A 15,211-nucleotide genomic window follows, 5' to 3' on the forward strand; every position below is an offset into this window, starting at 1 on the left:
CCCTGGTGAGGCCACATCTGGAGCCCTGTGTCCAGTTCTGGGCTCCCCAGTACAAGAATCAAAGAATCATAGAATCAGGAACGTTGGAAGGGACCTGTGGAGATCATCTAGTCCGACCTCCCTGCTCAGCAGGGTCACCCAGAGGGATCTTACCAATGCCTACAAATATCTGAAGAGAGGGTGTCAGGGGGGTGGGGCAAGGCTTTTCAGTGGAGCCCAGTGACAGGACAAGAGGCAACGGGCACAAACTGAAACACAGGATGTTCCAGCTGAACACAAGGAAAATCTTCTTTGGTGTGAGGGTGACAGAGCACGGGAACAGGTTGCGCAGAGAGGTTGTGGATTCTCCTTCGCTGGAGATATTGAAAACCTACCTGGACATGATCCTGTGCAACGTGCTCTAGGTGACCCTGCCTGAGCAGGGGGTTGTGCTAGATGATCTCCAGAGGTCCCTTCCAACCTCAACYGTTCTGGGATTCTGTGAACACTGAAGCAGCGAGTGACGGGCACATAAATATTGAAGTGAAGGTTTTGGACCAGTGCACGAATATTGGACCAAGCGCATGAATATGAAGCAGTGACAAACGCACCAACATTGAAGTTGCGATGAGCAAAGAGCTTGTGAATGTTCAATGCAGTTGATTAATGAGCTTGTGTCCATGGCACCAAACTCACTGACTGGTTATGTAGTACTGAAAGTGCTGTACAGGTGCTGACGGATTAGTGAGTAGACACTGAATCACTGTGACTCACTGAGCACTCGGTCGGTGTTGAGCAACTGGCTTATCAATATTCAATCAGTAATGACTCTCTGGTCAATGTGGATTCAATAACTATAAGCTAACTGGTTAATTAGTAGTGAAAATCTTGTGCAAACGCTGACTGATTAGTTTCTGTATGTTGAATCCCTGCTGGCTAACTGAACTAACTGAGCAAGTAGCTTATGAATATTGGATCGATACTGACTCACTCGTCAGTACTGATTCAGTACCTATAAGCTAACTGGTTAATTAGCGTTGAAACCATGGGCTAACAGCTGGATAAAGACTGGACCCAGAAGATGGTGCCCCCCCCCTTCCCAAAAGCGTGTTCGTGTCAGAAACTCTCTCAGGCGTGAGGTTCAGCCTGGTGCTTGCCGTCTCCTGCCCTCAGGGCTCTTGCACACAGATCCCCACAGCAGTCGACCTCAGCTTCGTTTCACCCCTGAGCCAGCAATGTGCCCTTGTGGCCAGGAAGGCCAGTGGTATCCTGGGGTGCACTAGGAAGAGTGTTGCCAGCAGGGCGAGGGAGGTGATCCTGCCCCTCTACTCAGCCCTGGGGAGGCCTCATCTCGAGTACTGTGTCCCGTTCTGGGCTCCCCAGTCCAAGAGAGACATGGAGCTACTGGAGAGAGTCCAGCGTGGGGCTATGAAGATGATGAGGGGACTGGAGCACCTTTCCTAAGAGGAATGGCTTCGAGAGCCGGGCCTGTTCAGCCTGGAGAAGAAAAGCCTGAGAGGGATGTTACCAATGCCTGCAGACGTCTGAGGGGAGGGTGCCAARGGGATGGGRCTGGACTTTYCAGTGGAGCCCAGTGACAGGACAACAGGCAATGGGCACAAATYGAAACACAGGAAGCTCCAGTGAGATATGAGGAAAAGTTCCTTTATTGAGACTCCTTTCAGGCTGGCTTGCACGGATGCAGCTTTATAGCTCTGCTGCCCCGGGCTGCCGGGTTCCCACGGCTGCTGCCCGCCATGCACGGGGTGACCGATTGCACCGCTGCCTCTGCCGAGCTGCAATGACACCGATGCCGCGGGAAGGCACCATGGGCGACCGGCCGTGACACCCCAGCGCTCCGCGGCAGCACCCGGGTCTGTGCCAGCCCCCTCCCTGCATCCTGGTTGCCGTGGGCACTGCCGGTGCCTCCCCAGCCCGCGGGGTGGCCACTCGGCCGCCGGCACCTACCTCCCCACCGTGACGCCGGGTCCTGCCGCTGTGGCCTCTTGGTTGGCGCCGCATTCATCAGGAGGCCTGGCACAGGGATGCCATCGTCAGGGCCCAGCCCTGATGCCAGCCCCGATTCCCCATTTCCAGCCCTGACCCGACCCGGGGATGCGGCCGGAGCAGCGCCGGAGCCCGGCGCTGCCTCTCACCCAGGATGCGGACGGCTGCCTCCTGCGGCGCCCAGCAGCTCCCCGTGCAGCAGCTCTGGGCCATGTGGCAGAGGCTCTCCAGCAGTGCGGGGCAGTCTCGGGCCTGGGGCAACGSAGGGGCAAGGGAGATCGTCTCCAGCTCCCGGCGCCCCTTTGTGCCCCCGCACCCACCCAGGCGGCCCAGCGGTGCGGGAGCCATGGGGCAGGTGGCCATGCAGGGCCACGGCTGTGGCACAGAGCTCGCTCGCTCGCTCGCTCACTCACCAGGTGCCTGCAGAGCTCATCCTGCAGCTCGGCGGCGCTCAGCCCAGTGCTGGCAGCCACRCGACGTCGCACCCTCTCTGATGCCAGGAATGGGGCACACCGGTGCAGGGCCATCTTGCACGCCTGTGAGAGAGCACCAGCCTGGTCGCGGGGACACCGCGCGCCTGCCTGGGACCACGGCAGGCACCTGGCCCCTCGTGGCCCCGCTCCCCGCCGGGTGCCCCCCAGCACTTTCCAGGTCCCCAGTGACCCCAGGACCAAGCCCCCCCCCCCCCCTCCGGCCCCAGTGCTCCTCCCCGTGGCTCTGCAGCATGCTCGAGGCTCTTACATCACGGACTGCCGGTGCCGGGTCCCCGAGGTGCAGCACCAGGCTGGGGAACGATGCCTCCACCTCCCTGCTGAAGAATGACCTCCTCCCTGAGGCAGAGGCGGAGGCGGCCAGGGCGCCGTAGAGGGTGAAGGCCGAGCAGCGCAGGGCTTCTTCCTCCTGCAATGAAAAAGTCCGCCGGGCCGGCTGCTAGTGAGGCCATCGCATGCCAGGACCCAGCGGGGCGCTGCCCGTGGGGGATGCGCCCCCACGACAGCTCCTGCCCCGAACAAGAGCTAGCGGCTCCACTCACCGCTCCCCAGAAGGCCCGGCTGGACCTGGTGACCTCTTCAAAGGCCGAGCCAATGACCCTGGCCACCAGTGGCCCCAGCACCTTCGCCAGCGCCAGCAGGCTCTCGGCTGCCACCTCCGCGCCGGCCCCGTCCTCCAGGCCCCCACGTAGCACTGCCACCACGGCTGCCCCGTGCCTCTGCAGCTGCAGAGCGATGGGCGCATGAGCCACTCACTGCTGCTGCCTCTTGCTGCAGCTCTGCGCCGCAGTGCCCAGGTCGGCGCTTCCCACAGCCAGCCCAGAGCAGACCCCAGCCCGGGAGCCCCCACCGGCACCCAGCAGCCCTCTGCCGCCTTGCTGGCACGGGAGCGAGGAATGCCACCTCCACAGGGCCCCGTGACGGCCTCTGCTCCTCTCTCCGGCTCCTCGAGGGGCCCTGGGAGGCTCTCGAGCTCGGGCTGTGCTCAGAGCCCAGCAAAGTCAGCCTCACCTTCACCGGTGCTCCGCTTGCCGCGTTGCCCAGGCCTCTCATTGCCATCTGCTGCACGGCGCTGACGGGGTCGCGCGCCCTCGCCCCAAAGGCCTCTAAGAGGGGCTTCAGCAGCTTTCTCTCCTCCACTAGCCGGTCCTTCATCAGCTGCAATCGAGCCACAGGGCCACTCGCATTGGCTGTGATTCATGCCGGGCGAGACAGGCACAGGAACCCCCCCCAAACCCCTGCCCCACTGCTGCCTCACCTCAGCAAAGAAAGCTGTGGCTGTGAGCCGCAGGTTTGCTGAGCACGAGTCCAGCCAGGTAGAGAGGTTCTGCAGCAGGCGTGGTGGGACGAGCTCCGCGCGGAGCAGCACGCTGYGCACACAGCACCAGCAGGCTGGTGAGGCACCGGCACGCGGGCTGGCCGCGGGCCGCGACTCCCAGCTTCTCCCACTGCGACACGGACGCTGCTCTGCACCTCAGCAGAACTGCTTGGCGCACAGGAAGCCCCCGGCAGCCCTTTCCCCAGGTGCARGCCCCGTGATAGGGCAGCACGCCTGGGGGCTCTCACCTCGCCAGAAGACACACGCCAGYGCTGTGAGCCCGGGGCTCGGCCAGGGACGCCCATGCTCCCTGCTCCCGGAGCAGCCGAAGCCACCGCTCCTCCAGGCACTTGGAGAGCACCAGCTCCAGCACCTCCACAAACAGCCTGCAGAAAAACCCAAAGAAAGTGCCAGGTACAGTAGTCTGGGGAAAGATTGCCCATCAGCAGAGCCCCATGACGGCCCCCTGCTGCAACACGGGGTCTACGGGCAGCAACAGCCACACTGCGGCCATATCCCCAGGCGCTGCCCTGCAGTGACCAGTCCCCACTCCCCACAGAGGCAGCCCAGCGCCAGCGGGACAGTCAGCCACAGATCGCCTGAGCAAAGCCCCCAGGCACAGGYCAGCCTGCCCCCTGCCCCTGCCGCTCCTTACCTGCCTGACGTGTCGGAGCTCTCGGGCTCCCTGAGGGACGGTTCCATCTCCTCCCGCAGCGTCTCACTGACCTGCCCCAGGAGGCTGGGAAGCAGGTCAGGAAGCAGGTGCTGGACCAGCCCCTCGCTCTGCAGCACTGACACCATCTCACAGAGGGCGCGGGTGATCTACAGAAAAATTCAGCCAAGAACCGCATGGTAAAACCAGGGCTTGTCCCACTGGCCACGTCCCCCTGATGGCTGGGGCAGCTCTTACWGTCTCCGCTTCTCACTGCAGTGACAGCCTTGTGGCACAGCACCGGCAACCGTCCCAGTTCCCCGCACCACTAACGCTGCCACTGTCCCAGCACAGCATCCGCGAGGCTCCACAGGTGCTCGCAAAGAGCACAAAACCCCCTCGCACTAAAGCACCAGTTGGAAAGCAGGTGCAAAGCAGCGCTAATGCCGCAGCAGCTGACCGTACCGTGTGAGGCTCCAGAGCAGCCTGGCTGCTGCCCAGCTCCCGAGTGCAGCACTCGCTCCCCTGGCTGCTGTCTCCGGCTGCCCTTAACTTTTCAGTTAAGCGCTCCAGGATTGGGTATCCCAGAGCGCTTCTCCCTAGGCTCCTCCACACTTCCACTGTGTTGCTGCAAGGGAACAGACACTCACCCGTGAGCCTGCATCCTCGGGAACCTGCAATGACCTCATGAGAGGCCAAACACTGGGTGTGACAGCAGAGGGGAGGGCAAGCGCAGAGACCTGTCCATGGGCAGGCACCTCTGGAGGAGACTGTCAATCACCGGTTCCTGGTGGCAGCAGGCCAGGACGAACATCGCTTGCAGCACAAAGCTCCTGCGGGTGCTCTGCTGGGTGCTCTGCAGGCAGGTGCAGAGGATGGTGACGAGTTCAGGTACCTGAAAGGAGGAAGGCAACAAAGAACAGCTTAGCACATTCTTGGGGGCCAACAGCTGAGAGCAGACAAGGGTGAGCACAAAGAATGCCTCTCCCACCTCCTCCTGGAATATTTGCTCTCCGCAGTCCCCCAGGAAGGTGAGTGCCCACCGCCCAGCAGCCCACGCGCGCACGGGCCTGGTGCACTGCAGGCTCTCCATGACAGTGTCCATGAAGTCTGCAGCCTGGCCTTGGGGGACATGCCTGCAAACCAGCTGGGGAGAAATCAGAAACACAAGCGATCTCGTCACAAGTGGCTCAGATGCAAAACGCACACCCTGACAGCAGCACTCTCACACACATGTGCAAGCGCACACACCACGACCCCCAGCCCACTTTTCGGGGGCTCGTTACCTTCGCGATGTTGGTGGAGGTGGCCAGCAGAGACTCGGGGGCGACGGCGTTGAGTCTCTCCCGCAGGTACCCGATCTCGTTAGTGCACAGTGCCACGTCTGTGGTCTCAGCTGGAGCCAGGAGAAGGGAGTCATGGTGGGGAGCCAACGTGTGGCCCCGCAGGCAGCAAGGGGAGGACCCGAGGGAGGGCAGCGAAGGCCATGCGAAGGCAGGGTCCCCCAAGGTGGCACAGCAGGTTTGTGAGCTAGGCGAGGGGCCGGCCGTGGAGGGGGACGGTCCCTGGCGCAGGGACGACGTCCAGCCCTGAGACAGCAGCGGGGACTGCTCTGCCCGCTCTCCTCACCTCCGATTTGGAGCAGGTGGCCGAGGCAGGTGGCTGCCCGCCAGCGGGACGCAGCTGAGGCATCACAGGTCAGAGGCCCCAGTAGTCCCGCCAGGGAGCCGAACTGCTCGCAGGCGCGGCCTCGCTGTGGGAGCAAGAGGCAGGCGAAAAGGTCACCGGCAGCCCTGCGGCTGCTCGCCCTCTCCCAGCCATGCTGCCCCCCAAGCCGTGGCTGAGCTGGGGGGGAACAAGGGGCCGCCCCACAGCCCCAGGGGACCCGAAATCCGGCACGCACCCCCCCCACGCAGAGCTCCCTGTGCATGGGGTCCCCGCTCACCCCATGCTCGCGTTGCTCCTCATGAGCACCCAGCAGCTGAACGCACACCTGCAGGGCCCTCTCCCGCTCGCACTCCTCGGCTGAGGCGAGCCAGTGCCGCAGGACCTGGCATGGGCAGACATGTCTCACCGTGGGTGTCCTTCTGCCCTGCACCCCTCGCCGGCACCCTGCCTTCCTGGGCAAGGAGCCCTTTCCCACAGGGACCTCCTCACTTCGGGGTCTCACTGCTGGCAGCACTATCTTGTGCTGCGCCCCTCGCTCGCAGCTGCGTCTGGGGACTCTCACCTGTACCACGTCCTCGAAGCAGATGGGGGCCGGCTCTTCCCGCAGAAGAGTTCTCATGAGCTGGCCCAGCGCCCGCAGGGATGGCGCCTGTACACCCTGGCACCAGAAAGTGGGGTTGAGGCCGGGCACCCCATGGAAACGCCAGCACAGCCAGCGGCTGCTGCAGCACGGGGCGCTCGGAGCTGCGCCCCACTGAGGGGCGGCCCAGAGGGGCCGGTGCCTACCGGTGCCACTGGAGCAGCCGCTGCCGCCTCCCCTCTCGCCTCCATCTGCTCTGGGTGACGGAGGCACACGACGCCCCGGCAGCACTGAGCCAGGAGGCTGCATTTTTCCTCCCTGCTCAGACGGGGCTTCAGCTTGCTGCCAGGAGAAACAAGTTAGAGAAGCCTGAGAGGAGGCTCACTCGCACTCTCCAGAGCGAGGCAAAGGACAACTGCCTTTGGCCCCATCGACAGCCCCAAATCCAACGTCTGCAGCCCCAGCCAGAGCCACCAGCTGTGCTGCAACATGCAGCGACTGCCGCAGCCCCGGGATAGACCCTACCTCAACTGCTCCACGGCCATGAGGGCCCGGGGCTGCACTGGGGACTTCTGGGGCTCCTCCTGCATCACCTCCTGCAAGGCACAGGAAGACACGTGCAAGGTGGGCAGCAGGCAGGGGCACAGGAGAGCCCTCCTGCCCGCCGCAGCCAGGGGCTCTGCTGCCAGACCCTACAGGCACTGGCCCCGCAGGATGAGGTGGCTGCTCCCTGCCTCAGGACTCCCCACAAACCCCACTCATCCCACTGCAGAGCCTAAAACTCCCCAGGTGACAGCCCCAGCTCTGGGCACTCACCAGCAGCATCTGCAGAAGCTCCCGCTTGCGGCACAGCTCGAACCTGGGGCCGGCGTCTGCAGCCTGGATGGCAAGGCTGATCTCAGTGACGCTCTGCACCAGGGAGAGCTTCAGCTGCGCGTCCTGATGCCAGGGGAGAAAAACAGGCTTTGAGCTTTGCCGAGGGCAGAAAGAGCAGCAGGGCCGGGGGGAATCTGCCTCCACATACAGCACAGGGAGGAGGACACTGCAGAGAACGCTGGGGAGCCCCGCAGACCCCAGCTCGGCACCTGTGCCCCAGCAAGGAGACCTCTCTGCCCTCCCAGGAATAAGCCTCCCAGGTGGAGAGAAGCAGCTGTCCTGGCCGGAAAGACCCCACAGTCCCTGGCCCAGGGCAGCAGGGCGAGCGCATGGGAAGGGCGAGGAGGCCCCCGTCTGGCTCTGCCCCACACCCTGAGCACCCACCTGGCAGCCCTCTCGGTAGAGCTGCAGGACGTTCCCCACGATGTCTCTCTCCACGTGGGTGAGCAGCTGCTCCCTGGGGGCGCGCAGCGCCATCCGGCCGTAGATCACCATGAGCGTCGCACGAGCAGCGCGGTTCCTCAGTGCGTGGCTCTGCTGCGGGTTGCCGGAGAAGAGCTGAGATGTCAGCCCGCAGCCCCGCTGTGCCCGGGGCTCTGTGCGCTCCTGCAGCAGGAGCTGCCCCACGCCTGACCTCCCGGCAGCTCCCCACAGTGACACCCCAGRCCTTTACCTTCCGGTGTTTCAAGGTCCCCGTGAATTGCTGCACTGAGGACAATGCCAGCTGGAAGTGGCTCTCAGCGCAGCGGGACACAACCGAAACGATTCCCTGCAACAGAGCAGAAATGGGGAGTTGCTCCAAGCCCACCCCCCAGGCCTGGCTAGCTCCATCGGCCAGGCAGAACCTTTCCCCAGGGAAATGGCTGCAAACAGTACACGAGTAAGGGCTGAAGCAGGGCACGCAGAGTCCCTCTGCTCCAGGGACACGCAGGGGACTCGCGGGAAAGCAGGGCGCCAGGAAGAAACCTCACCTGTGCCTCCCACAGCTCCAGGAAGTTGGTTGCTTCCAGATGTTGCAGGGTCTGCTCTTGCACGTGGTGCAGACTCCCACAAGCTGCCAGGGCCGTGCCGAGAGCCTTGTAGAGGAACCGCTGCAAGAGGAGAGGCCGGGCCCCGGCCACAGTGAGCTGTGGCAGATCACCGCCGCCAGCCCTCGCCCCGGCCTGAGCCTCCCAGGCTCTGCCGCTGCAGCCCTCGGGGCGCGCCACCGCCAGGGCACAGACCTTCTCCCAGGACAGGCGGGGAGAGCCACCCAGCTGCCGGCTCAGCTCCCGGCTCAGCTCCACGGTCCAGGCCTCGCTGGTGATGACCTCCAGCGACGCTCGCAGGAACTGGGGTGCAGCGGGAGGTGAAACAAACACCCCCCCTGCCTCGGCCAGGGCCTTTGGCACAGCCAAGCGGCCCCGGAGACCGTCGGGGCAGAGCTCCCCCTCCCGACAGCCCGTCTGCCACCCGCCCCTCTGGCAGCCTGCCTCTGGCTCTTCCCCAGCCCCCAGCTTCCTGCACCACTTGTCCCGCCCCTGTCTGCCCCATGCAGCTGGGCCCCACAGGGACGCTGTACCTTCAGCAGGAGGCTGTCCCATTCGGCCCTGTCCAGGAAGCCGGCAGTTGTTCCTGCAAAGCCCGTGGAAGCAAAACCCTCACCGTTACTCCAGCAAATGCGGCAGCAGAGCCCGGGCAGCTGCTTTGCAGCCCGAAGCCCCAAAGCCTCAGCCCAGTGGGCTGATGAGTGCTGGCAAACGTGGCACCGTTGCCTGCCAGGCTGGGGAGCTGCAGGCATTTTGCTGCGCCTTCGGCCCCCGGCCTCCGCCTCCCGCCCGCACTTTACCTGCCAGGTGCTGCAGCAGCAGGGGGATCTCTGTGGCCCAGCTCGCCCCCACGGCTCTGTGGATCGTGCCACAGAGCACCTGCAGCAGCTGCAGGGCTGCGGCTCCATGGCCACCGCCTGTGTGTGGAGCCACAGCTGCCACCACCTAGGCCGGGGTGGGAGAGAGAGACACACTGGTGCCTGCCCCAGGAGCCACGGCTGTCCCGCGGGCAGGCAGGCAGGCAGGCAGGGAGGGCAGCGCTGCCCTGGCCAGCAGCAGGCAGACGATGGCTTTGGCCGGGGGCTGCCGTYCCCTGGGAGCAGCCAGAGCCCCCGACAGGCAGGGAGGCTCAGGCACCCTCCACCATGCTCCTGCCTCCTCCCAGGGTGCCCAGCACCAGCTGCAGCACCATCTCTCCCGGGCTCTCCCCTCACCCCGGCCACAGAAGCTCCTTCCCCGGGGRCCCCGGTACTCACCAGCAGACGAGCCAGCAGGGCTTGGGGAGCCGGCAGAGGGGCTGCAGGCACAAGGAAAGGCTGTGTTAGACGYCCAGCTCGCGCCACGTCCCACATCCCCGTGCAGGGCTGAACAKCACCCTGGCCGTGCTGCCTCCCCACCAGGCCTGAACAGCCGTGCTGAATGGCTGCTGGCTAAGCAGGCCTGGCATGGCAGGAACAAGCCCCCAGACCCCCGCGAGAGCTGGGCACAGCAGCCAGGGAAGCGGCTCGTGGGGCACAGCCATCGTGCCCAGCAATGGGCACTGCTCTGCCCTGTGCTGCCCCAGCCCTCCTGCGTGGGGAGCTGGCAGGGGATGCAGGGACATGCACTGCCCCCCCCCCAGCCGGCCTGGCACAGCGTGCTGCGACTTTCTGCTCCCCACCTGGCTCTGCTGGCTTCAGGGCCTCGGGCGCYGCCTTCTCTTCCTCGCCCTCTGTTCTCTCTGCTCTCTCGGCCAGGGCACGCAGGCAGCGGCACAGCGGGACCAGCATGCCCGTATACTCAGCTGGCACCACATACTGCAGCAGCCTCGGCCACAGGAGCTGCRGGCAAGAAGCAGCCTGTTCGGCACGCTGCCATTTCCGCCTCTGCATCCCAGGTCCCCCGTCACTGCCACTTCTCTGGCCCCGGCCCAGCCCCTCGGCCTCGCTCCTTCCCAGCTTTTCTCGGCTGCTTCGCTGGCTAAGCTGGGGTGCATGGGCCGAGGACAACTCACCTTGGCCACCGCTCCGGCAGATACGTCCAGTGAGCCCAGGACGTGGGCGCAGAGGCGCTGAACAGTCCTCTCTTCCCACACTTCCACCACCGAAAGTTTTCCTGTTGCCTGTGAGACCGAGGTGAGAAACACCCGTCAGTGCCTCTTGCCAGGCCCCACAGTGCACAGCATGGGGAGGTGCCCCCACGGCGACCTCAGCCCTGGCGGCACAGGATGCAGGCCCAGTGCCGCGCTCTGCCCTTACCAGTCTGCCCGAGGCCCGGCTGAACTCGCCGAAGAGGTGCCCCACCACGTCCCACGCCGAGCAGCCCGGGGCGCTGGAGTGCAGCAGCTCCCCGAGGAAACACAGCACTGCCTTCCTCACCTGCAGGCACGGCGAGGCTGCAGCCATGGCACCGAAGGGCCCAAAGCCCCAGGGAAACTGCCCTTGTCCCAGCCTGGCCCCCACCAGCTCACCTGGGCTGCAGGGTCATGGCACACAGACTGCACCAGCTTGGTGAACAGGGGCAGCTTCTCTCTCACATCAGGGGCTGCAGGAGACAAGGAGAGGCAGGCGCTGAGGCTGAGCCCCCGTTTTCGCAGGGACTCAACACGGCTCCCCAGCTTTCCCCACACAAGCGGGACAGAAAAGGGGGCCAGGCTGCACATCAGAGGAAGCGGCAGCATTCCGGGGAGACGATGTTTCTCCAGCCCGGCTTACTGACCGTCACAGCGGACAAGAGCTTGCAGCATTTCCACGGCTGCCACGCGATCGACCTTGTTCCCGGTCCTGAGCTTATAGTACAGGAACACGATGGTCTCCTCCGGGCAAATTCGGGCTGCGGGGAAGAGATCACGCTCAGTATCAGTGACCAGCATCTTCCCACACAGGCAGGTCTGTGAGAGAGCTGCCGGGATGCAGCGGCGCGGCGCCGGTTCTTCTCTCCTCACCCTGCAGCACCATGCAGTGGTACAACTCTGCTCGGTGCCCTGGGCTGGGCGGCTCCATCTCATCGCAGAGCTGCGAGAACAAGGCACGTTTCAGGGAAAGCCACATCGGCGGGCAGAGGGATGGAAAAGCACCCATGCTGTCAGCACTCATCTGGTGGGCAGCTCTGGACATGGACCCACGGCCAAAGCCCAGAGCTCTGGGCACATGCAGGGCTGCGCAGCAGCTCCAGGGCAGCAGTGTGATGTCAGGCCTTACCTGCTCGTGCACAGCCGTGATGACAGCCAGAATCTTGGCTCGGGGCACCTGGGCCTGAACATCCATCACAGCCCACAGGAAATAGCTGAGACTCTGCATGGGAGCAGGAGAGGGAGAGGGCAGCTGTCACCGCGAGCCCCAGGCCCCTAGTCCCTGTTCCTGCTCGAAGGGCCTTGGCTCCTCCCGGCACCCCGCAGCTCCCCGATGCCTCGCGGCACCTGCTTGGTCCCTGGCTGCGCCGTGCCCCGCAAGATGCCTCACCCTGGTCACCCCTGAGGGGTCCTGGACTTCTCGGTATTGGTGCAGCAGCCAGAGAAGCTGCTCCCAGGCATGTTGGTGGTGCTCCTCCGCGTGCAGCAGGACACCCATCATAACAGCCATCGCCCTCAGCATGGCCTGCTTGCCCTGTTGAGCGAGGCAGGGTGACATGCCATGTCGAGGCCACGGGTCCCTCCAGTGCTCGCCTGCCCCAGATACCAGTCGGCCCTTCCCGCATGGGGCTTTCCCTTCCCCGGCACCCCTGGCCACATGGGCTGGCTCGCCAGCACAGGGAGTGTTTCCTCCCAGCACCAAGCCCACCCCGCTGGCTGGCCCCAGCATTCAGGCCAGAGCAGCAGCACTCACCTCCTCCTCCTTGCAGCTCTGCCAGCTCCTGCCCGCGTAGCAGACAAGCGAGTAAACAGGGGCGCAGAGYTGGGCGGCCCCCAGGTGAGGGAAGTCGCATTTCTCCCGTTGGCGGAGGTATGCGCTGATCCCGCTGCACCACTGCTCCACAACTGCAGCACAGCAAGGGACACGGGGTGGTGACAAAGGCTCTGACCGGTGCGACACCTTTCTCAGCCCGGCCGTGGTGCCCTGAGAGCCTGGCGACGCACCCCCTCCCCTTCCCCATCCCCACCTCTATCCCTGTCCCTTCCCCTCCCCGCGGCCCTGCCGTGGCGCCAGCACTCACCGCCACAGACGGCGCACAGCATCCGGCTGCTCCCCGCTGTGCTCAGCACGCCGCGCAGGGCYGCCAGCGTCTTTCCCGCGAAGGGCACGCACTGCAGGGCTGTCGAGAGGGCAGGGGTGGGAGGCCTCAGTCACTAGAGACGCTGCAGCCTGGCGCAGGGCTGCACCGGGGCAGGGGGACGGGAGAGCTGCCGCAGCCCCAGGGAAGCCCTGGTGCAGGGAGGCTCAAGCCAGGGCCCCATGTGCCGTACCGTAGCGGATGGCCAGGTTGTGCAGAGTGTGGAGGACCAGCTCCACCGACATCTCCTCCAGGGCCTGGAGGTGGCCCTGCAGCACCGACACCACATCATGCAGGTGCCAGCGGGCCAGCGCCACCAGGACGTCACTCGCCGCCATCCTCACGGCGGCCGTCGTGTCCTAGAAGACAGCAGCCGGCGTGTGGCAGCAGCATGGCCAGCCCAGCTGGCTCCTGCGCTCAGCCGCCGGGCAGGACGCACAACCCACAGCCCAGCTCCCGCTGTCCCTTGTGCACACAGCCCACAGCTGCCTCTCTGGGCAGCTCCAAGTCACCACCTCGAGCCCCGCCGGGCGCATGCTGAAGCCTCTGCCCGGGCTGGCTGGGCTGGGTGCCCGTGTCCGKGTCGCCTCTGTGAGAAGGAGCTCACCTGGGCCACGCGCAGGTCCTGGGCTGCCAGTGCTATGGCTCTGCCTGCGACAGAGCTCTGCAGGTCGCTCTCGTCGCCCCACAAGACGCTCTCCAGCTGGCGGTAGGCCTCTGCTCTGCCGCCCTGGGGACACACCGTGCACAACAGCCGTGGCACATGCTGCCCCAYGGCAGCTCCACCATGCTGACACCGGGCACCAGCACCCTGGCCCCAGGGACGCCGGGGCACCGCGGGAGCCCTCGAGACCCGTGCAGCCCCGTGGGATGCCCCCGCCTGACCTGAGCATCTTCCAACTGGTCCAGAAGAGAAATCACCACGGCGGCGAAGGTCGTGATGGCCGCAGGGACGGCCCCGACCACACTGCCACCATTCTCACCACGCGCAGGGCCAGACCRGGCACCCACGCCAGTGAAGAAACCTGCAAGGAAAACAGCGGAGGGTTTGCATTGCCCCAGGAGCCGTGGGGATGGGCCGCGGCTCGGGGCAAACATCTCCTGGCCGGAGCACGGGGCAGCAGGAGAGGCTGGCAGAGCCGGCTCCCCGCAGCCTGGGGAAGAGCCACCCTGGGCAGCTTGGCACCAGCCCCAAGCATGTGAGCCCAGCTCTCCCACGCCAGGAACACCGGTGCTGGCAGGTGCCCGTCACTGCAGCAGCAGGCCGGCAGCCGGGGCGCGAGCGCGGCGCTGGCCCCACCTCGGAGTGCTCGCAGCACCCCCATCGCGGCAGGACTCYCTGGATGGACACGCTGCTCCAACAGCACCTCCTCCCACGGGAGCCACGAGCCACTGAGCCAGCACTGGCTCCCGGAGGGAAAGGGGACCCCGGGGGCACTGTGACCCGCAGGGGCCCTGACGCCTCACAGAGGGCTGCCACCATTGCAGGGCCGGGGACCCCCCACGCCCCAAGTGTGGCCCTGCCTCAGGCTCCAAGGCTCACCGTCACTCCTCAGCCCTGGCTCTGAGCGGTGACCCTCTCCCCTCATCGTACGGGGGCAAGTGCTCCAACAGAGAGACCCCAGGAACCACCCGGGCCACTGCTCACATAAGCGCAGGGTCATTCGACGGTTTGGGGACTGATTACCTTTGGATGTGTTGAACTGAGGTGGTTTTGGTAATTCTGCTTTGCCTTAACTTCCGCAGAAATAAATAAGCCTTTCCTAAAGCCAAGTGGAGTGTTGTTTTGTGACTCAGACTGCAGAAATCCAGCAATACCTGAGCAAAATAAAATTGTAATCACTGGTTCATTGCTGTTGCTCCTATCACCCATTCAAAGTGCCTCAGAGCTGCATCCTTTCCTCTGTCTGCTTTTCCCCTCAATCCCTAACCTCATCGCCACCTGTGAACTTCTCCTTTGGGAACAGTTAGAAAATTTAAGGTCTCCCTGCTCGCCCCATCAATCACCCCCTGCCCTGCAGGTGTTCATTTGGCAGAGACATAGCATTGCTCAAAGGGGCATTTAGTCCTGGGATGCACTGKGAATAGAAGGGACTGACCGGCGAGCTGCATCATTTGCCAAACCGCCTGCACTGGGGCATCTGAGCTTTCCTGGGAAGATGAAGCAGAGATTTATGAGGGACTTAYCTTCTATTAAAGAAAACAAAACCAGAAACAACCCCTGAATCTTTTGCTGGTTCACACAACTTGAGCCCAGAGGGGTTAGCACAAAACCGACAGGGCAGCACGTCTGTGCTTATTTTTCAAGCTTGCTCAGCATGTGAAAGGGAATATGTACCTTTAGGAAACCCCTCTCTTTTCATATAGGCTTTGAAAAAAGTCATCGATAAGTCAGTTGGGCAACTGATCACATGCAAAGCCCAG

General features: G+C 64.3%; 1 protein-coding gene across 7 annotated transcripts; it reads right to left on the reverse strand.

The window, feature by feature from the left end:
• Positions 1–1,623: 1,623 nt before the first annotated feature.
• LOC146601241 (maestro heat-like repeat-containing protein family member 2B) lies at positions 1,624–13,128 on the reverse strand. 7 transcript variants are annotated; one of them, XM_085310304.1, is made up of 38 exons: positions 12,981–13,128; positions 12,731–12,829; positions 12,403–12,554; positions 12,040–12,183; positions 11,779–11,871; positions 11,523–11,592; positions 11,297–11,410; positions 11,049–11,122; positions 10,837–10,956; positions 10,593–10,700; positions 10,260–10,419; positions 9,856–9,896; positions 9,400–9,544; positions 9,133–9,185; positions 8,795–8,902; positions 8,543–8,662; positions 8,245–8,340; positions 7,956–8,105; positions 7,512–7,634; positions 7,221–7,291; positions 6,902–7,037; positions 6,678–6,773; positions 6,393–6,497; positions 6,077–6,200; positions 5,734–5,843; positions 5,439–5,594; positions 5,188–5,342; positions 4,913–5,075; positions 4,451–4,617; positions 4,044–4,181; positions 3,736–3,847; positions 3,489–3,635; positions 3,020–3,202; positions 2,728–2,913; positions 2,400–2,522; positions 2,136–2,238; positions 1,948–2,013; positions 1,624–1,775 (listed from the first exon to the last, which is right to left on the reverse strand). In XM_085310304.1, the coding sequence occupies exons 1-38, from the start codon at positions 13,123–13,125 to the stop codon at positions 1,687–1,689; spliced, it is 4,545 nt and encodes a 1,514-aa protein (XP_085166430.1). In that variant the 5' UTR covers positions 13,126–13,128; the 3' UTR covers positions 1,624–1,686. The 7 variants fall into 7 exon arrangements, with proteins under 7 accessions (XP_085166430.1, XP_085166415.1, XP_085166398.1 ...); XM_085310289.1 differs by having other exon boundaries at positions 2,728–2,886; positions 7,956–8,108; XM_085310272.1 differs by having other exon boundaries at positions 7,956–8,108; positions 12,981–13,125.
• Positions 13,129–15,211: the final 2,083 nt, after the last annotated feature.

This window comes from Rhea americana, unplaced genomic scaffold (genome assembly GCF_003343005.1).
Source record: "Rhea americana isolate MKP2758 unplaced genomic scaffold, rheAme1 scaffold_107, whole genome shotgun sequence".
Lineage (NCBI taxonomy): Eukaryota > Metazoa > Chordata > Aves > Rheiformes > Rheidae > Rhea > Rhea americana.